This window comes from Pieris brassicae, chromosome 10, assembly GCF_905147105.1.
Source record: "Pieris brassicae chromosome 10, ilPieBrab1.1, whole genome shotgun sequence".
Taxonomy (NCBI): domain Eukaryota; kingdom Metazoa; phylum Arthropoda; class Insecta; order Lepidoptera; family Pieridae; genus Pieris; species Pieris brassicae.
The window spans coordinates 7,539,693-7,562,255 of NC_059674.1; the positions used below are offsets into that span (position 1 = coordinate 7,539,693).

General features: G+C 33.6%; 1 protein-coding gene across 3 annotated transcripts in view; it reads right to left on the bottom strand.

The window, feature by feature from the left end:
* LOC123715526 (Kv channel-interacting protein 4-like) overlaps positions 1-21,237 on the bottom strand; it is a 37,786-nt gene extending 16,549 nt beyond the window's left edge. The window contains exons 1-2 of one of the 3 annotated variants that reach the window (XM_045670571.1): positions 21,178-21,237; positions 10,487-10,858 (exon numbers count right to left, since the gene is read on the bottom strand). In XM_045670571.1, coding sequence (XP_045526527.1) covers positions 10,487-10,505 — 19 coding nt within the window. In that variant the 5' untranslated portion in view covers positions 10,506-10,858; positions 21,178-21,237. The remainder of the gene's footprint in view (positions 1-10,486; positions 10,859-21,177) is intronic. The other 2 variants (XM_045670572.1, XM_045670573.1) reach the window with 2 other exon arrangements.
* Positions 21,238-22,563: the final 1,326 nt, after the last annotated feature.

Sequence of the window (22,563 nt, forward strand, 5' to 3'; positions counted from 1 at the left end):
CCTATTTTCGAACAAAAAAATTGTTTAAAGACCAGAAAATACACGCACACACGACTCCTGCTATTATTATTCCTAAAATAAATGTCGAAAAATGTATATTAACTAGGACAAGTTTCCAAAATTTAAAACTGCTAGGTGACCTAAGTCTTAGTGAGGTCTCAAATTACACATCGTCTCGACCCAGATTCGTATGTTTGTCTTGTTGCACCCATGACAGAAGTTCTCAAACCAGCATGAACATATATATATGTCGGGGAATTCTCGGATTATCAAGAAATGATCTGATCGAGTCAATTGACCGTTAATGGATGGATTGGATTTTGGTTTATAAATGAGATTCTTCTATTACTTTAAGTATCAAAATTTCATTTGATTCGATTTGTTTTGTTAATATTTAATTATTTAATAATTTTAAATCATTATTTAACGAACAGAAGTACGAATATTGTTATGACCAATTCAATGACCATGACAATTGTTATGACCAACCGCTGTGCTCTTTCTATAACTTAAACACCTATCGCATTATTTTTATGACAATGTTTTTATCAAACAGAGACCTAGGTTAAACAAACAGACTTTTTAAACAATTTAGCTTAATAACATTGGAATTTTTAAATATTAAGATTTTCTGGCGTTTTATAGCTTCTAGTAAACGACTTGACTTGAAATTAATGAGTAAGAATGATTTTTATTTCATCAGAAATCATTTTTCTTTATGAAACAATTACTATTATACGTTTTAACAATTAAATTTTTTACAATACTAAATGGAATTGTATAAACAACCTATGCGGGTGAACTGTAGTTATGATATGGTGGTAGAATAGTTTTACAATAAAGTATAATGATTAATTCATTAACATCCTTTATTTTATAAGTTCAAAAAGAATCTAACTGACATATAGCAGTTACTTCTTTCATTTACTACGCTGGCTCTGCAACTCAAAACAAATCTTTCCGAAATTAGAAACTTCCAGAACTCCCTGTCGTGTAGTAAATAATATTTAAGTAAATAATAATATAATATTTAAGTAGCAAATAATATTTAAAATATATTAAACTGTGTGTTAACTTTAAGAAACGTGTGCATAGCCGTTATAGGAGCACAGTGAGACAAAAGAGCGACATTTTGTGTTATTTAGACGACATTGTTGTGAAACCACTCACGTTTAATGTTGCCTTGAAAAGAAGTTTCTTTAAAATTCATAAGTTTAATATTTACGTTAGACTCGCAAAACACACGCTTTAGTACTCGTCTTTGTCGTTGAATGATGTCTTGTCTCTGTTCATCAGTCTAAATTGAAGAAGCTTTTAAAAATGCCAAGCAAGAAAAAAATACAAAACTCTTTAAATCATTGCATTGATAGTAATTAATTAATATATTCAAGAACTTTAATTATATTGCTTTTTATGTTTGTTCCACCTAAGAACTCCGTTAAATGACCATTCCGTATTCACGGTTTCTGCTGTATTAAAATTATGCATGGCTCGAAGCTTTGGTAAATAAATTAATCAATTGTTAAAGATTAGTGTTTGTCTAGTGGCTTCAGCGTGCGACTCTCATCCCTGAGGTTGTAGGTTCAATCCCTGGCTATGCACCAATGAAGTTTCTTTCTACGTATATGTGCGCATTTAATATTCGCTCGAAGAGTGAAGGAAAACATCGTGAGAAAACCGGCTTGCCTTCGACACAAAAACTCGACGGCGAGCGTCAGGCACAGAAGGCTGATCACCTACTTGCCTATTAGATTGACAAATGATCATGAAACAGATACATAAATCTGAGACCCACACCTAAAAAGGTTGTAGTGTCATTGATTTCTCTCTAAAGATTGTTAAATGGTTTACAGTTAACCTATAAACTAATAGAAACTCAGTTACCATGCTGTCGCATTGCTCTTCTAATTAACCTGTATTGATTGACTGTGGTTTGAACTACGGCTGAATGTAACTCATTTTGATGATTGTGATTAAACAATTTAAAGTTTTTAAAATATGTATTTATAACTGAAATAAAATTAGGGGTTGTGGGGTTGCGAAGCTAATAATCTAAATGTGTGCGTGTACTAGTGTAACACGTAATAAGTGAAACTTCTTAATGACCTTATTTTTTCGAAAAATGATCTACTATATGCAGCTTTATAGGAATTGGTTAAATAAGTTAAATTAGAAAGTTTAACAAAAGGCTTTTATTATCATAGACATGAATACAAATAATACAATTATTTCATTTTACCTTATTACTACAGAATTTCATTAATTGTAATAGAATTATTACTATCATTGTTATGTCTATTATATATTGTTGTTATTAATGGCTTCGAATCTCTTCGAATCAACCGTGGTAGGGACAAGGAAAAGATGGCGCGTAGTGGAAAAGTGTGACGCGTAACCGAAAAATGTGACGGTATTTTTTTCCAAAACCGATAAAGAAGTTTCTCTTCAAAAAATAATTTGGCTTATATAAGGGTTCTTAAATCTAAAAGTCAATCTTTTGGATATTATCGGAAACGAGAATGTTACATTACATATTATTTATAAGTGTAGAAAAATTGCGGTTCTAATTATTAACTAAAATATATATATAGTAAGTAAGTAAACTAATGTTAGGTTACATTACTCAGGTTTAAATTGTATTAGATTTAAAGATGTGGCTGCCTTTAATAACCAGCCAGGTCGCCTTTTAAGAGTACATAATGCTGTATATAGAAAATAATTAATCTAAAGATTTATATCGAATTTCATAATTCTATATCTGATCTGTGTTATTGTCAGTGTGACGAAGCGGGATGACAGTACGATACAGTTGACAAAAGGGTTTCGGTCTATGGATAGAAATAGTTAATATGATAATTATAACAACGCATTCCCTATAAATAATTAATTTTGTGGAGTGTTGTACCGTTAACAAACACTTGCGCGTACTTAAGCTGTCTCCGAAGTTAGCTATTGAAAGAAAAGCTTTGTCTGTAAAGTCGGTTTACGGGCGATACTTTAACGTGACAACGTCTTAACAAAACATTAATGAAATGATTGCAGACTTTTATTAATAAAATTGAATCATTTTTATTGAATTACCACTATTTTGTATCGATACAAAGGAGCGAATCTTGGAAGCATACGCCTATCTAGTGGAAGAGATATAGTTGCGGCGCATGCGCATGCATAACGTGCAATGAGCGTAACGGCACAATAAGTCATGCTTTTGTGTACGTGCAGCCGGCCTTCATCGATTTATTAGACGTTTTCACATCAAAATAAGTTAAGAATACATAAAATTGTATCTATATACACTATATCTATTAATTTATAATCAACAGAAAACCACTATTCGATCCATATTAATTATAAGCAACGTCTATATCTGATGTGAGGGACGAAGAAGTGAGAGTGACCACACCCTGAGCCAAGCTTTTACATCCTGAAAACCAGTCCAGTCCAGTTTCCCTCACTCATACACATCACTTGATATTTTTCAGCTCATAATTCATATTTTTGTTCACACAGAAGCGATATTTAATAAAAAAAAACTTCATATACGCCTTGACAGGCTTCATGATAACTCTTGCTTCTTTAACTTTTCATTATTCATATTTAATAATGCAAAGTTAAAGGATGAAATATAATACATATGGAAGTAATGTAATGGATATTACGTAATTAAAGTATATTAGGCAATCTAATTTGATATCTTGAGTGTTCTTCCATCTGTCATTGGGGAAATCAAGTACATTGGTTAAATTAAATGTCAAAGTCAATGTAATTTCATGTCGACTGTTTCGGATTTTTTTTAAGAAAATGAAAATTACAGTGTTTTTTTATGTAATAAGGTTCAAACGGGCAGGAGGCTCATCTGATGTTAAGTGATCCGCCGCCCGTGGACACTCAAATTTCCAGAAGTCTTGCAAGTGCGTTGCCGGCCTTTCAAGAATTGGTACGCTCTTTTCTTGAAGGACCCTAAGTCGAATTGGTTCGGAAATACTTCAGTGGGTAACTGGTTTTACATAGGGGAGGTGCGCGGCAAGAACTGCCTTAGAAAACGCTCAGTTGTGGAACGACGAACGTTGAGGTGATACGGATGGTATTTTGTATTTTGCGTTGACGTCCGACAATGAAACTCAGCTGCGGGTATTAGACCGAAAATCTCCTCTGAACACTTTCCATGGTAAATGCGGTAGGAGATGCAGAGTGACATCTCCACGCAACGTCAGGCATGATTTCATAAACCTTCTTTGATCAGTCATGAATCATGTCGCGTATGCCTATTGGACTACTGATGCTGTGATACTCACAGACGACCATCACCTCCCTATCTTCTAAATTGTGTAATTGGTTGACATTACTGTGCTTTGGCTTTGATAAAAATAGATATGCGCCATAAATGAATAAAAATATTTAATCACTGTACGTAAGAGAATACAAATATACAAGTGTGGCGTAATGAATATATTCGAGCGTGTTTTAAACTATCGAATATCTCAATACTATTTAATACGATATAATATAAATAATGTTTAAATCTCGTAGCTGAAAGTGTAGTTTACGATAAACCAAAGACAATATTAAACAAACATATATCAATTATCAATAATTCGTTACATATATTTTTTTAGAAACAAGCATTTCTGCTTGAGAGATTTGAAGCGGATGTATTTTTATCTATACTAAACGCTCTAACTTAGTGATTTATGTTCTGCTGCAGGGCCCGAAAGATCTTGACATTATTTTAAGTATCAAATAAAGACCCTTACAGGTCTTACCATCACCCAGGCGCAGAGGCTTGCCGAAGACATGGGAGAGTGGAGCAAGTTATGCGGTGCCACTAACACGAACTTCAGAAATAAAGAGTGCGACTGAAAAAAGTTCCCTTGATATGTTTTGAAAATCTTGTTTAACACCTATGTTAATTTATTAATTAAATTATTTACATTATGCTTGTGCACGCCCTACGTACCTATTGTCGAGAACACATTGGATTTAGTTAGTAAAACCTGTTTCTTTTTTATTTAGATTATAAATAGAGGACATTGTTAAAGTCTATTATTTATTCGTATATATTCAGGTGATTCAAGTACATGCATTTTACCATATTTCTACTTCTAGAATGACAAGAATATTCCAGTCACGTATCGCATTGTAAGCTGAATGTGCAGTATGTTCAAAAATATTTAGATTTGAAGACAACATTTTAATACTTTTGGTAGTTACAACCTCCAATTGTACAGAACAATTATAATCCTAGCAAAAGCCGGTAACGCACCCACTAAAATCAGTGTCTATGGGCTTTGATGACTCCCCTTTTTGGACGTCCTGTACGTTTGACCCCTTCTTACCAATTAAAAAAAAATTACAACAAAATAGAACAAGAAAATTTTCAATATGTTATTTATATTTCTCGCTTTTTAAATTAGACAGTTGTCTGTTAGTAAGTATGAGTTATTAAGTATAATGCTGTGTTTGCGTGTTAACGTACAATAAGGGTTTATTGATACTTGTGTTTCTAATTTAGTTTCGAAGGTTGTGCGATCATCATGGTTTCCAATCCAATCTTGAATGTCGCGCTTTTGAACAACCTGGAGCTGTGACCAAACCATTGACGAAGACGTGTGTCTTCGGCCAGGTCTCCTTAAACCTTTTCCTTTGATTAGTTCAAGGAGCTCGTAAGACATATACGTATATAAAACATAAGATATTTTTGTTTGCTTCCAGGTATTCCTTGTGTTTTAAGTTTAATTAATAGATCTCGCTGTGGAACCTTGAATGGTGGTATTGTTTGGTTTTAAGAATAGTATAAGTTGTTCAAGGTATTTTCAATAAATCATCTCAGCCATAGAATTACTGTTCACTTTTATTATCCTTCCCCTTGAATCGCTTCCATTTTCATGTATTTAGTAAGCCAGCAGCTTAGCTCCAAGAGCTTATATAAAATTGCAAATCCAAAAACGGAAGAGATACCAAGAGCGGCCAACTCTAGTAAAATATAGTATCTGTATGCATGAGAGATTATGGGTAACTCAATACATTATTTTTAAATTTATTGCCCCTGCAGTGATTACGATCTAGATTCTAGCTTAACTTAAGACTATTAGTCTTAGTATTAGTCTTAAGTTAAGTACTTATTAAAGTACTTGAAGTTTAACATTTTTTACTGATGACCAATAATACTTACAATCTCTTTTAAGGGGAAGCCACTTTGTTCTTGTATACTATGGTCCTTAATTAGAGGTATGTGCTTCAATTGGTATGTGTGAGACTTCCACGGTATTCTACGAATCTATTGGATAGATTACCATTTTTTTCGAAATTTGGATAACTTCTTGCAAAGTGCTTTTACTCTGATGGAGCAGTCGAAACCATCTTCAAAGATTTTATTGATTTCCATCGGAATGGTTTTTTTAGTCAAGTGATCAAGGAACCACATATAAGATGGCAAAAGTGCAAATATATTCTATTTCAATATTTCAAATCTTCGACGGCAATTGATTAAATAGTTGCACAACCATACCTAATAGACTTCTTCAAATAATTTGTACGCGGCTTAGGCATTCAGGCATCAGTTGTGTGTTTGATTTTTAAAATGATAAACTACCAAGGAAAGAGTTATTTAAAAAAATTGAATTAAAACTGTTAAACAACTAAAAAATATTAACAATTTTCATAACCAACAAGGTAATAATTAAAATAATTGAAAATTATTAAAAAGAAAATCTATTTATGTAGATATGTATGTATGTCTTCTCGTTCCGACCTAATATAGGTGTATAAACTAATATTTTATTTTACACATTTTATAACATCATATTAAATTACAATCCACAATCCCATTTCAGGTTTTAAAACAACTATAACAACGCGGTAAACTTTAGTTTTTGTGAAAAATAAATATTAAAGTACAGCCGAGCCGAGCCGACCTAGTCTTGAAGTGATAAATAGAATAATGTGAAAGGCTTGTCGAGTGCCGCTCAGAGATGACCTACACTGATAATATTACTATAGGACTTGTTTGTTCTGTCTCTTGTTTAAACATTGGGGTGCCATACATATCAAACTTCATTGATACTATTTTAAAAAAAACACTAGGATTCCCTGTGTCTGTTCTGTTCTGTCTAGTCTGTTCCTCTTGACATGGTACTTCGGTACATAACACTTACATTTTATAATTAAACTATTGTTGCAGAATAAGAATATTCCCATTCAAAGGACAGGTTGAGAAGATGTTTAAGATTGTTAGATGTATAAAGTTTTCATTGGTTAGAGAATTATTTTAAGAAAGTGGTTAAAGATGAGTTGATCTGGTTCTGTGAAAGAGAAAAGTCACGTAGGTAAGCTTACGTTAGTATGATGTGGTATGGTCAATGTTTGTTTCCACAGATCTGTATATTCTATGCATACAACTGGGGTTTGAGCCCGTGACCTTGATTGAAAGTTGTATTCTGAAGTCGCAACGCAATTTCATTAGAGTAAAGGGATGAAATCAAGAACAAGTGTTGCCCTCAAATGAGAATCTTAAAACAGCTGTCCCTGTTCTACTGCCCGTCAATTGCCCAGCTGCAGCAGGACCTCCTCCACTCTACGGTTTTGGGTTGCAGATACAGCGGAGGAAGTAAGTGAAGAACTAAAAACTAGAATACGGGTCTGTTAAGGTCATTCTAAATAGTTATCACTTAAAATAGATTTCAACCAACCAACGTAGGCCAATATTATTATTTATTTACTGTGGTCTATGAATAAACTCATCGATTCTACATAATTTTCCTGGCTGTTTCGTTTTACATTTGCGTCGAATACAGTTTGAAACATTTTCAAACTAAATACACATTTTATTCAAAGATACACGTTTCTTATACACAGTGGAAACACAATAGACCGTACAAACAGACCGAAATGTAATTGTGACCATCAATCATTTGACGTTGAGTCATTCAGTGTGGTCATGAAAATAATATGATATTCTAAAATTATAAAGATGAAAGTTTTGATTGTTTATTTGCATTGAATAGGCTCTAAAATTACTGGACTGATTTAAAAAAAATGTATTAAAACCCTACGCTATCCGCACATAGACTATAGAATACTTTCAAAAAAGTTCTATATGAAGTTACGATGGCGTAAACAGACCATGGCGTGAAACACACCGCTCATGATTATTAAATCCCGTATGCTGCAGTAGTTACGGACAACAGAGAAGAAAATCTTTTATCGAGAAACGCTAAAGGTATAGAACATAATGCTACGACCGAATTGGTGTAGGTGGAACTTATACAGTAGGTAGAACTTAGACATTCCAGAAGGAGGCTTTTACTAAAAGGGATCCTGCAGTACACGAATAGACATAAGAATAACTAACGGAGACTAACACATCTGATTTACAATTTATTACAGAGCTAACGTGGCTTACCATTATTGTTATCTATGGCTTAACTCCATCTAGCCGTAGCACGGCTTGTTCTTATTGAAAATTTAAGTTAAAAGATAGTTTTATATACCATATATTTCCTATTTTCCCTCCTTTTTCTTTACAGCAGATGCGCGTGGAAAATATATGGAAATATCTTTTTGAGTTTAATGGAAACATAAAACTGGAGAACATATTTTATGATGGCCTTCTACGGCGTAGAAGGGGTTACGTCGTAGATGTTAGTTATATGCGGTAAAATTATTTTGTTTACAGATTTATGTATATATATAATAATTCTAAATTATTTAATTATGTAGTGTTTATGTATATGTTAAAAAAATAATAATAATTATTGAATAGGGGGGCAAACGAGCATACGGGACGCCCAAAAAGGGGTTTCATCGCAGCCCATGGACACTCATTTTAGTGTGTTGCCGGCGTTTGACGGAAGAGTGTACTCTCACTTTAAACAAATAGAGGACGTATCTCCCAGAATAACCCCCACTGGTAGTCAATTACACATCTAGTTCGCAATAGAAAGTGTTTTCCAGCCATCAAGATGATGAAGAAATTTTTAATTAAAAAACTTAATAAAAATATGTCACTGTTATACATACGACGTGAGCAGTGTTGGCCTAGTGGCTTCAGCATGCGACTCTCATCCCTGAGGTCGTAGGTTCGATCCCCGGCTGTGCACCAATGGGTTTTCTTTCTATGTGCGCATTTAACATTGGAAACGGTGAAGGAAAACATCGTGAGGAAACCGGCTTGCCTTAGATCCAAAAAATCGACAATGTGCGTCAGGCACAGAAGGCTGATCACCTACTTGCCTATTTTGATTAACAAATGAATCAGACATATATATAATATGACATAATCTGAGGCCCAGACCTAAAAAGGTTGTAGCGCCATTGATTTATTTTTTATACATACGACCCGTTAAGTAAATTTTTATATTATCCAACGTGAACTTCATACGAACCACAACATTCATAAATCATAAGTAACATATAAAATCTTTCTCGGTCCTATAATAAATATATTTTTTAACATATTAGGCTTTCGTGGCTCTACAGCCTCCCTCACAAAGAACTTTACGTCGCTTTGAACAAATCGTTCATACACTTAGCTATTGTCTGCACAGCGGTTGGTTTCACTTCGTTATCAACTGTTTCTATTCTTAATTCAATGGAGAATTTTAACCAAAGAACTAACTATTTTATTAGTAAATGGGTTTAATTCATCGACTCAACAATAATTTTCGATTCAATTGAGGATTTCTATTTAAAGAATAATAATCTTTTTGTTCTAAATAACCTCATTCTTTATCCATTTGTATCATTTTAACTAAATTAAAATTTCCTCTAATTCTCTTTAGTTAAAACAAAGCGTGAAGGTTTTAAATTAATTTCCCGGTGAAAAAGTAATAGAGCTTCATCAAAGGCCGATCAACGACTAAAAAAAAAGATACATAGAATTTTCCAAATGAGGAACCCTCGAGCCTTAGTTTCGCTCATGTTTCTCCTGAGTTCTATTCTAGGCGTAAGATTAATTGTTTTAGAATTTGGTTTACAGAAATAATAATGGTATGGACATAGACATGTGCCTGTCTTTGCGGTAGTTGCGGGGGAGTCTAATTATAAAGTGAAAATTTGAATTTTTATCTATTTTCAGAAGAAAGTACATAGGAGCAAGGAAAAGTTTAATAACATACAATCAAGAGGTGGCTTTAGCGTTCGACTCCTTCAGGTCGTAGGTTCAATCCCCAGTCTTGGACTAATGGACTTAATGTCTATATGAGCATTTAACATTCGCTCGAACGGTAAAGGAAAAACATCGTGAGGAAACCGGCCTTAGATCCGAAAAGTCGGCGTGTGTCAGGCACAGGAGGCTGATCACCTACTTACCTATTACTATTGACAAATGACCATGAAACATATATAGAATCTGAGGCCAAGACATAAAAAGTAGCGCCACTGATTTTTATTATTTGATATATACATTTTATAAATATAATACCTACGTCAATATTATTAATACAATTGTATTAACATAAGCTAACGTTACATTTAAAAATAAACTTACCCATTGTAAATTCCGCCATGGTGAAGCCTTTTTCAAACCTTCGTGTAACACTTCACACTACACTATGAACAATAATTGATGAGAAGTGAATATAGATGAATTAAATAAATATGGTCTATGGAACTTTGATTTGTTTCCTTTAATTAAAGGCGGTAATTAAAGACTTAAGTTGTCGACCGATAGTACCGGTGATGCCAGAGCTGGTGCTTTCCTCACTCAACGAATATCGAAATACCGAAATAGACATAACTATAATTTATAAATGTTGACTTCATTGAATAAATAAAACTAGTAACATGAATTATTAAGAATGCAATGGATGGCCTTATCATAAACAAGCGATTTCTTCCGCCCAAACTTAGTAAGGAAAAACTAAAAACAAATATACCGTTTGAGTATTAACCATCACTCTGTGATACAGAAAAAGCTTCAATAACTTCAGAATCGTCGTCACCTTCTCCTGACTTAAGAAGATTTTTGAAGAATTCGAGGCGAGGAATTAAGAAGAACAAACCACTATATCAGTAGCTTAGCTTGTTGTTAAATTGTATCTTAATTGGTTTAGCTGATAGAAACAATCACAAGAAGATAGATGCTTCGTTAAAACTTGTATTTATTTTGTTGGGTAAAGTGTTATCCACACATAGGCGTGCGTTTGTTTGGTTTACCTCTAAAGAGTTAGTGTGTTAAGTGATACACATGTCACTAGAAGAACACTGAAATAAATTAAACCAAATAATAAATATTAATAAACAAATAATTAAGCAAAGGAACGCAAGCTGACGGAATAAGAAAAATACTATTTTGTCATTAATCGCGAAAGGGTTTTCATATTATTTGTTTTACTGTTCCCTGTTCATGGGGCAGCCAGTTTAGGGTCTGGTATCATATTTTATACCCAGTGTACGATCACGAATCTTGGATGTTATGATGCAGCTGAAGTAGCCACTCATAACTATTTTCCCAAAAATGGTTACTCAATCTCAAAATAGTTAAAACTATTTTTGATTAATATAAGATAGCCGAGCCGTAAATTTCAATATTGCTATGTTTATGACTAAAAACTAATAAAATCGTTGAATATTAAATCGTTTTAATAAGCGAAATTCATGGTTATGTGAAATCAATAAGGTTTTGTACGCACTAAAGGTTTAAATCTCTAAATATCAACAGATTTTTTCGTTTTACTTCGTTCCGGTGGTGTCAAGAAATTGTGCCGTTTATTTGGACTTCAATAAATAACATCAAAATACGTGATTCAAAAGCAATCCATGTAATAATGTTCTACGCTGTGTCGATCTCGTATAATCTCTATTGAGCCTGGCCATGTACGTAAGATTGTATCATTGTCATCCGCCTCTTTTTTGGTGCATTTCAAGACTAGGCCTCCTTCCATTTCCTCCAGTACGCCCTGCACTGGCCTCTCCTTGACGATGGCGTCAATCATTTACGTCATGAATATAACTAACTCTATAATTAGTATGCTACGATGGGCGGATCCGGTTGGATCAGAGCAGACAGAAATTGGTATCGAAAACCACCTCCTAACTTAGAGGCACCATATTACCTTTATGAACTAATTTATGTACAATAAGATGGAATCTGAATTGGGCAAGAAGGCCTCTATTATTCTTCTTAGCTTCTGGCCAGATCCGTGGCCAAGTACTAAAGTACAGAGAAGTGTGTAGTCTCCCCTTTTCTAGAATAGGACTTTAGTACCAAAAGCTATGTCTGATATGGCGTGTACCGGTTGGCGATGTACGGATGAATGCAGCAGGACCTGCAGCTGAGTTATATCATCGGACGACAAGGCAGAATACGAAATTCCACTCGTATCACCTCGTCTTCCGTCTTTCCACACACATTCCGTATTTATGCATATTTCGCTGTCAACACTATGTGGAACCAGCTGCCTACTAAAGTATTTCCGAACCATTGCGACTTCAACAAAAAAGCGTATCAATTCTCCAGACTGGCAATGCACTCGCAAGACCTCTGGTATTAAGAGTGTTCATGGGTATCACTAAACATCAGGTAAACGTACTGCTCGTGTGGCTCTTGAACTATAAAAATAGGACTATTAAGATAGTTTGACTATGAAATTTCTTTGGATTAGTATTATTATTCCTTAGTGCTAAATCACGCAAAGAATGACGCTAACTTCATACGTTGATAGAATAATAAAATAATACTCGCAAAATCCTATTCAAATTCAGTAAAAACCTAATTTACATTGCAATCAGTGTGTAGACGCCCTGGGGATACCAAATGTGTAGATTATGGAATTGGAGTGTTGCCAGCGCGATCATATTGAAACTCAACCAATAGAGATAAAGCTTATATTTGCATTTGGGAGGATTGTCGCAATGTTTAGCCTTTTGGATTTTCATATACGAGTTTAATAAAAAGAGATTGAACACTTAACAAGTATTCGACTTAAATATTTAACCGAACTGAACAAAGCCTAATCGTGTTATCACTTTTGTTGTATATGTATGTGTGTATCTCAGTAGAGCTGTGTTGGCCTAGTGGCTTCAGCATGTGACCCTGAACCCTGAGGTCGTAGATGGAACAATGGACTTTAACATTCGCTCGAACGGTAAAGGAAACCGGCTTGTTTTAGACCCAAACTTACTTGCCTATAAGATTGACAAATAAACATGAAACAGTTACAAAAATCTGAAGCGCGGACCTAAAAATCTTATCTACATATCTTTGTTGGGTTCACAATTGTATGTATACAATCTATATAAATAAAAATGAATCGCAAAACATGATTGCTTAGCGAAAAACTTGAAAGCCGGTTTTATGTATTCTTTGAACTCTGTGGAAGGTTTTGATAGATAGAAAAACTTAATGCATGAACGTAAAACCAGTTTTTATTCTGGAAAAGCGATCAGTCTCTGTTAGGTAGCAAAGCAAAATGTTCCATATGTTGGTATGTAGCTACTAAAGAGGTAGGCGTAGAAAAAATCCTATTTATGCGAAACGAAGTTCGCGGGGGCAGCTAGTATCAAAGTATTGCTTTCTGTCACTATACAGTATCGAAACAGTATACAGACAAAATAGTACTTTAAAGGGAGGACTTATTTAATTAAAACTATATATCTTCTATAGTACCAGGGGTACTGTAGAGCACTGAAGTATTTTCAAACCAATTCGACTTAGGGTCCTTCAAGATATCGTTCCAATTCTTAAAATACCTACAACAACAGTCTTCTGGTAATGTCGGCGGCGGTATCACTTAACATCAGGTTAGGCTCCTGCCCGTTTGTTGTTCTATACAAAAAAAAACGTCTTACCAACTCATTTAAGATATAGGGCATGTACAGCTTGCTAGCTAGTGGACTGTGAAATTTGTGTTTAATCTTTATATGTATTGAATGTAATGTGTTGATACTCCTATATCTGTATTGTATGTATGAGCAAGCTGCACTAGATAACTAAATATATGAGAAGGTAAGATCTAAGAACCTAACAACCCTACGGATACCTAAACCTTACAGATGTACCCTAACACATAAATAGTATAAGTATAAGTACGGGATGTCTGCACCAAGAGCCGTAAGGTAACAGACGGAGCCCTACCAGTAGGATCAAAGGTTCGAGGTGGTGGGATTATCTCAAAGCAGGCTCACCACGATAATTAAGGGCTTGAAGTAGTCTTCGCCACTTTGAGAGGAAGCGAGAAATAAATAGGGCAGTTAAAGAAACAAGAAAAATAATTAATCTAACTATATATACGCGATACAAAAGTTAGTAGCAGATACTAAGTTTCAGAGTCGTTATTTTTTATATATAGGCTGTCGGGAAGGAGGCTCACCTGAAGCGAAGTACCGCCTCTATGGACACTTCAGTGCCTGAGGACTCGCGAGTGCGTTGCCGGTTTACCAATTGATACGCTCTATTCTTAAAGGACCCTTAGTCGAATTAGTTCGAAAATACTTTGCGCCCTTACAACAAAATCGAACACATTTTTGACATGACGGTCAAACTTAGTGCTAAATATCGAACCCCTTACAGCCTGTATATATATGCAAAAAACTCCGTATTTAACAACCGTTCTTTTTTGTAAAATACGCCTCCTAAACAGTTAAGTTTTGAAACGTAAAATAATATGTTCATGCGTAAAATAAAATATGCAATACATTTTTAGTAGTAATAATTAGTATAAACATTTATTAAATTGTTCAATTAAACTAAAACATAAAGCTCTCGAAACATAGCGATAAAACTATACGACGGTATTTGCATAATTATATTATAATAACTTCATTTTATTTATTTAAACCATTCAACCATTGTTATTAGCTTTGTTGATTTAGCTTTTACTTAGAAAGAAAAACTATTTATGTTTACGAAGTACTTATTAAAAAAAGATTTAATACAATGCCACATTATCAACAAATGCTATATTTATTTCCAATTATTGATAAAGATTTTAGCCGTGCTATCCGGGCTTGACTTTTGCCCTCTTGTATATTTTGTTCGTAAACAAACTGTAAATGTAGTTATAGTATTGATAAAGGGTAGGCATGATTCTTCGTCTGTGTTGTTAAAAAATTAAATAGAAGAAATTCCCTCAAAGCTCCCTTGTACGGTAAAAACGGTTCATCAAAGAATCAAATTGTAGATTATTATATAATTGTATAGAAGATTGATATCTAATGTCGAAACATGGTAAAGGAGTTTATGTTATGATACAAAAATTCCTTTTTTTGTTATCTAATTACGAAAGCAATAAACGTATAAAGGAATTTATAATTAAACCCACGGACACAATTTAAATGGAAAATTGTAAATCGCTTACGGTATTTATACACGGCGTTATTGTAACACTTTATCTGCGGTCGTGCTTCTGTTTTAATTTATTATTGACCGAATTTTAATGGCTCAATTAATTGGCTTGATTATTTCTTAAAACATTTGGTTTATAATTATTGTTTTTCTCTACAGAAATTCATAGTTTTTTAATCATTTTCATAGTTCATTCTTGAGTCTTGATGGGCGTTTAGGTTGAATAGTAGTTAGAATGTGACAAATAAGCTGTTACAATACAATACTGTTGTAAAAGTTTCTGAAGTTACTATATACTTAGGTACTTCTTTTGGCGCGTTAGGGAAAAATGATGATAGTTAATTTTTACGATCACAAAACACGACACACTGAAGTTAGCATAGTCAACATTTTAAAATAAAAATGTGTGCGTGTACTAGTGTATACACGTAAAAAGTGAAAGTTCTTTGTGACCTTATTTTTCGAAAAATGATCTACTATATGCAGCTTTACAGAAATTGGTTAAATAAAGTTAAATTAGATAAAGTTTGACAAAAGGCTTTTATTGTCATAGACATGAATACAAATAATACAATTATTTCATTTTACCTTATTACTACTAAGATTATTACAGAATTTCATTAATTGTAATAGAATTATTACTATCATTGTTATCGTTATTGTTATTAATGTCTTCGAATCTCTTCAAATCAACCGTAGGGACAAGAAAAAGATGGCGCGTAACTGAAAAATGTGATGGGTTACGGAATAATGTGGTGCGTAACGGAATAATGTGACGGTATTTTTTTTACAACGCCTATAAAGAAGTGTCACTTACAAAAAATAATTTCTTTAATTATGTAGAAATAATTTTTTGTGATATTTAAATTAACTTTATTTCACTAAAACTTTTGATGTACTAAATACCTTTTTTTATATTGTTAGTGTCGTTTTTTCTACAAACAATAAGGCGAAAGATAAAGAAATATAAAGATTTTTATCTTGTTACGCCAAAGAAATTTTAACGCGTGTACATAACTACACACATATGTTTTTTTTATTTAAATAATGACGCAACTCTAATCTTTGATGAGTTATGAAATTTACTATTAAGTTTCTTATGGAATAGCTGGAAACCCTGACAAAGGTATTTTTTGCTTAAAAGGGTTTCCAAATCTTACACATTTATGTATTGATTATAACAATTAATATCTCTATAAGGGACTTACTGGAGAACTTAATTATTCAGTTGTCGTATCAAACGGTTTTATCGTCGTGGACAGCGAGACTTTATCGGGCGAGACTATATCTTTACTTTATCCTATATACACTAGAAAATGAAGAATTATAAATACTGCAAGATGTATGAGTTACTGCAAAACACATTTTGAAACAATACAGAGCAAAATTATAGCATTTAACAATTAAAAAAAATCTGTGGCACCACAACTCTTTTCAGATTTACATATCTGTTTCATGGTCATTTGTTAATCTAATAGGTAAGTATGTGATCCGACTCCTGTGCGTGACACACGTCGACTTTTTGGGTCTAAGGCATGCCGGTTTCTTCACTACGTTTTCCTTCACCATTGACCCCCAATGTTATACAGAAACTTAGACAGAAAGTCCATTAGTCTACCTACGACCTCAGGGATGAGAGTTGCACGTTGAAGCCACTAGGCCAATACTCTATAATTAACAATTCAATAGCAATTAATAATATCTAAAATTAATTGAAGTATGCAATTAGTTTAAATGCAATTAATTAGCCTAACATAAATCCCATTTCATAATTTACTTTAAACGAATAAAAACCGTCGTTAAAACATTTCAAAGCGGTATAAATCTAAAAGATTAATATAAAATGTACTCTCATAATGTTACGATCCTTGAAAAAGTGAATTGCGAATGGCTGAATTTAATTATGAATTTGTATGCGAATGCGAAAGGTTTCTGCAGTAATTAATATTATTTGGTTAAACCGACGCCAATAATGAAATATTCTGGAATCCACTGTATAGTAAAAGACAATCTTCGTTAGATTTACTAGTTAAACGAGTGCAGTGTTGGCGGTGGTTTGAGCGTGTGAATTTTGTAGGTTCGATCCCCAGCTGTGCACCAATAGACTTTCCTTCTATGTGCGCATTTAGCATTCACTCGTATAAAGGAAAATATCGCGACAAAACCTTACCTTAGGCCCAAAAAGTCAACATGTGTCAGACACAGGATTCTCATCACCTACTTGCTTATTTGATTGAATAATGATCATGTAACAGATTCAGAAATATGAGGCCCAGACCTAAAGAGGTTGTAGCGCCACTGTTTTTTTTTTACGAGTTATCATTCACTTAACTCGAGGCTTTTTATTACTATCAGATTAAATTTTTGAGAATTTCTTCTCTATCACGTAAATGCCTATATATATTATTATTAAACTTATTACTATGATTTTTCCGCTTCAGACAGTCTTTCTGCATGGACCACTATGGCTCATTAACACTAAAGCTTTGACTTTTTTAAATTATTATTTTAGATTTTATCTTATCTTATTTTATCTTACTAGTTAGAATATTCGTAGTTTAATGTTTTTACGTTATTTTATTATTATTTTTATATTATTAGTATTTTTATGCACTCCTTGTACTTTACCCTCAGTAGGTATTTCAGAGCAGATAATGATAGATATTGGAAGGAAACCGAACGTGATGAACTATGAAAATACACCCAGATTCTGCAAACCCATTGTAGCGAATGCCGCAGAACGAGGGACAAAAACCACGACTCAGACAGACGGCACAGCAGAAAATTCACGTAACGAAGGAGTGATACAAATATATATGAACTGCATCTGCAGCAGCGCCCTCGAATCACCCCCTAAGGAAGAATGGGCCCACTCCTTTTCTAAGTGGTTCCATCGAATGCGACGATGTGTAGATAGGAACGCAGATCACTTCGAAAAACAATAAAAGTATTGGCAACTTTCTACATTAAGCCGTTTTTCACTTTCTAAAAGTTTTCGGTTTTACCTAGGTATTTTTTTAAATGTAATAGGAGGCAAAGGCCCGGGCAGGAGGCCCACGTGAAGTTGAGTGATACAGCCGCCCATGGAGACATACATTGCCAGAAGGCTCGCAAGTGCATTGCCAGCCTTTTAAGACTTGAATACACTCTTTTCTTAAAGGACCCCAAGTCGAATTGATTCGGAAATACTACACTGAGCATTCCTCGGCGGTGCGCAGCAAAATTGCCTCAAGGAACGCTTTAAAAACGCGAATCACGAATGTCATAATTCAGATAAATCAATCATAATATTAATATATTAACATACATAATATTTCTAAAATTGAATAGTTATTAGATGTGGGTTTTTCTCATTGCTGAAAAATATTCTGAAAGCTTTCAAAGCCTCGATCTAACTAATGAAATTTATTTGTATATTTCCGTCGCTACACGTGCGCAAACTGTAAAAATAAATGAAAACAATTTATATTCCAAACGAGAATCAGCCAATTAGCAGTTCATTACATTCAACAAAGTTATCGATTCAATACCGAAGGGTTGGAAATAATAAATGAGAATTGTTTCCCCATCATAACGTTTTCGTGTTTTTTTTATAGAAATGCAAATGACCTGGAGGCTCACCTGTTAAGTGATAGCGCCACCCATGGACACTCAATTTCTTGAAGGAAAGTTATTTAGCGCAGACTAGTTTTTAAATGACCACAGAAAAAGTGTAAGAGAATGATTATTCTCTTAAACGTTTTATTCAAGAGCTGCAGAGCAGTGCTAAGTCTCATCCCTGGGTTCGTAATATCAATCCCGGCTGTGCACCGATAGACTTTCTGACTATCACAGTGTGTTTCAGGCGTGATAAGGAGTGATAATTTTATTGGAAATGATAACGAAACAGAAACAGAAATCTGAGTTCTAAAAAGTTGTAGCGCTATTGCTATATATCTACACATATATATTTAATTTCAGTAAGACAAAAACGTTTTGAATTTGCCACTAAATCTTGCTCTGAGATTTACGATTCTATGAATTGTTTCGCAGAGGATTGTTGCGACTGTTATATAGACAATTTGTTTCCGTTGGAGTATACTGGGCCCTGTTGAAATGCACTGACGCATACTGGTGACCCCAGAGCTGGCACTTTAAAGAATAAGTTTTGCACAAAAAGTATGCCTCGGACCAAACTTTTTTTTTTTTTTTAGATATACTAATTGTTTTGTACGTAAGATTGTAAACGATTTGATTATAATTTTGTCGTAAAGTTTCATATTTGAGAGATGTTTTAATAAATGAATTAAGTTGTTACACAATACAGACCCATTTGTGTTAGAAAATTCAAAATGGTTTGTTAGAAATATCTGAAACCTATGATACATTTTATCATTATAGAAACGTCAGACCTGATAAAGTTCTTTGAATGATGCTTCCTGATAATATAACACTTTCTCTATCTTTAAACCTAATAATATACTTTGATTTTAATATGGCAGTTTCTCCTCATATTAAAATCTGCTGATGGCTGATAGTTGCGTCATGCTATCAACGCATTGTACGGAAAACTGAAACTAAAGTGAATTAAAAACAAACATAAAGCCTCATTGATTATAAAGCCTGATTATGGATGGTAATGAGCAACCAAAAAATTTCCAACAATTCCAGAACTTCCAGCACATTCACGCAATGCGCAACCGAGCTGTGTCTCTAGTAATTGCGGAAAAGCTGGATTTCCCTTACATAGGTCATTGCAATGGACAGCTTGAGCCAATTTAAATTTGAATTAATATACTTTAAAGCTACTTATATAATATTTAGGACAATATCGTAACGCAATAATCGTATACTTACGAATGTCTGCTTAAAAAAATATTATTGTTAAACCGATACATTCACGATTAATATAAATTGAATACAATATCGTATCCAATGGCATATGGATAGATTCTGTGTCCATTTTCATCCGTTTCGTCAGCACATTTTCGTTATCACATGGACACAAAACAGTTCTGGTTTCACTTCGAAGCAAGAACCAAGCCACGAAGGCAAATAAATATTGATAGAACATTTAATCGTTATGAAATATAGTTTTATTAATCTTAATTATAGAATAATATATATGTAAGGTATCAATGGTATAATAAATACCTTATGTATCTGTTTCATGATCATTTGTTAATCTAATAGGCATGTAGGTGATCAGCCTTCTGTGCCTGACGCACGTCATAGACTTTTTGGGTTTAAGGCAAGCCGGTTTCCTCACGACGTTTTCCTTCACCATTCGAGCGAATGTTAAATGCGCAAATAGAAAGATGCACAGCCGGAGATCGAACCTACGGCCTCAGAGGTGAGATTCGCTCGCTGAAGCTACTAGGCCAACACTGCATCACTGATATGTAAGGTATACTTGTAATTAACTGTATGTTATTATCTATTGATTAATATTGATATTTATCTTTATTGCCAAATTAGACGCTTACGAGTTATCTTAATGATCTTGTTAAAATCAATAATAATTTATAGTTTTGTAAGTTATTAATGAAACTATTTTTACAAGCAATTAATAGAGTTTGGCCTTATGAGATAAACACATATTTTTTTGACCATAAAGTATATTTATCGATTGAAATATTTTTGAATAAATGTTAACTAGATGATGCTAAATCACGTCTTTATTAGTTTTTTAACTTAAAAATCTAAAATAAATTAATATTGATTTTTATATTATTTCTATTGAAATACTACCCAAATAAAAACGGTATTAATCTAAGACAATATTTAACATAATTTCTTGCCTGAATACAAACCAAAATACATAAAAATATTAAGAAATTCATGTCATATAATCTTCGCCCATACTAAATTCGTAGCTAAGCTACCAAAAATGATATGAAATACCAAAATATTACGTGTGTATGTAGTGTTCGTGAACAGGTGGTTTTCTGAGATACGAGAGCGAGCGCTCAACGCGACGGCTTGCGAGCGACTAAAACCTGAAGGCTGCGTCCCGGGATCCCTGGCGGTGTGGGGTGACCATTAAAACAGCCTAAAAAAATATTAGATTTCATGGAGTGTTTGACAAATCATAATTCTATTTAACTGTTTCATGATCAACCAAAAGCTGGGTTAGGAAGCATATTTTTTATAGATTAAAAATGGTAGGAAACATACTTATAATCTATGAAAAACTGATTAGACACTATGTGTTGATTAAACAACAAATTTACTTTTGGTGTCAGTATCTTTGAATAAATGATGTTTTAATACATAGCAAGCTGTACTTCTGTATTATTAGAACGCATTTTTTATTTATTTATATAAACATTTATTTATTTTTCAGAATAATACTAGAAACACAGACCGTGGGTTGCAGTAATGTCACGATAGCAGTCTTGTTTATTTATTTCGTAACAGCGAACATGAAATATATACAACAAAAAACAATTGTGCTAGAGATATAGCCACAGATGGAATTCATAATATTCCATCCATCTGATTCCAGACAATCAGAGGTAGACATCGCTTGAAAGCGATAAGGCCGCCAGTTGCACTTCTTTTCATTTAATTATGTCAATTGTATTATATTTCTGCATGCAACGATGTGTTAATAAATAATATATACAGAAAGATTCAAACTTCATTCACATCGTACATCTTGTCAGAAGCGCGACAAATACGTATGAAAGGTTTTTTACGTTGGTTAACGTTACACTGGATTGATGTTAAATTGACAACCTAAGCCCTAATGGTTTTTGATCATAATGATATTAGTAAGTAGATTTAAGATTATATTTAGCAGCGAACACCATTACAGATCAAAAATAAATATCCTACACCTTGCTAGCTAGTGGACTGTGAAGGAAGGCTATGTATAGGATCAAAGGTTCGAGGTGGTCGGATTATCTCAAAGCTATCGGGCAGGCTCACCACGATAATTAAGGCTTGAAGTAGTCTTCGCCACTTTGAGAGGAACCGATAAATTAATACGTCAGAGCAATATTCAAATCTGATTTCTTGTTCAAAGACAATATCTTAAATACTACTTACACCTATTCACACTCACACCTATTTTAGTGAGCTGTTTGTGTATTGCGTACATTCAGCTATTAACATTTTGGAATACATGTGAGTCGTGTCAGCAATTGATCAATATTCGAATAAAATGTAATTCAAAATTACTCTTCAGCTAATAATATTTGGAACACACGTGAGCCGTGTCAGCAGTAGGTCAATGTTCAAATGAAATCTGAACAAATATTATGTCGATGTTGCAACACTTGTAAAACAAACTTTAT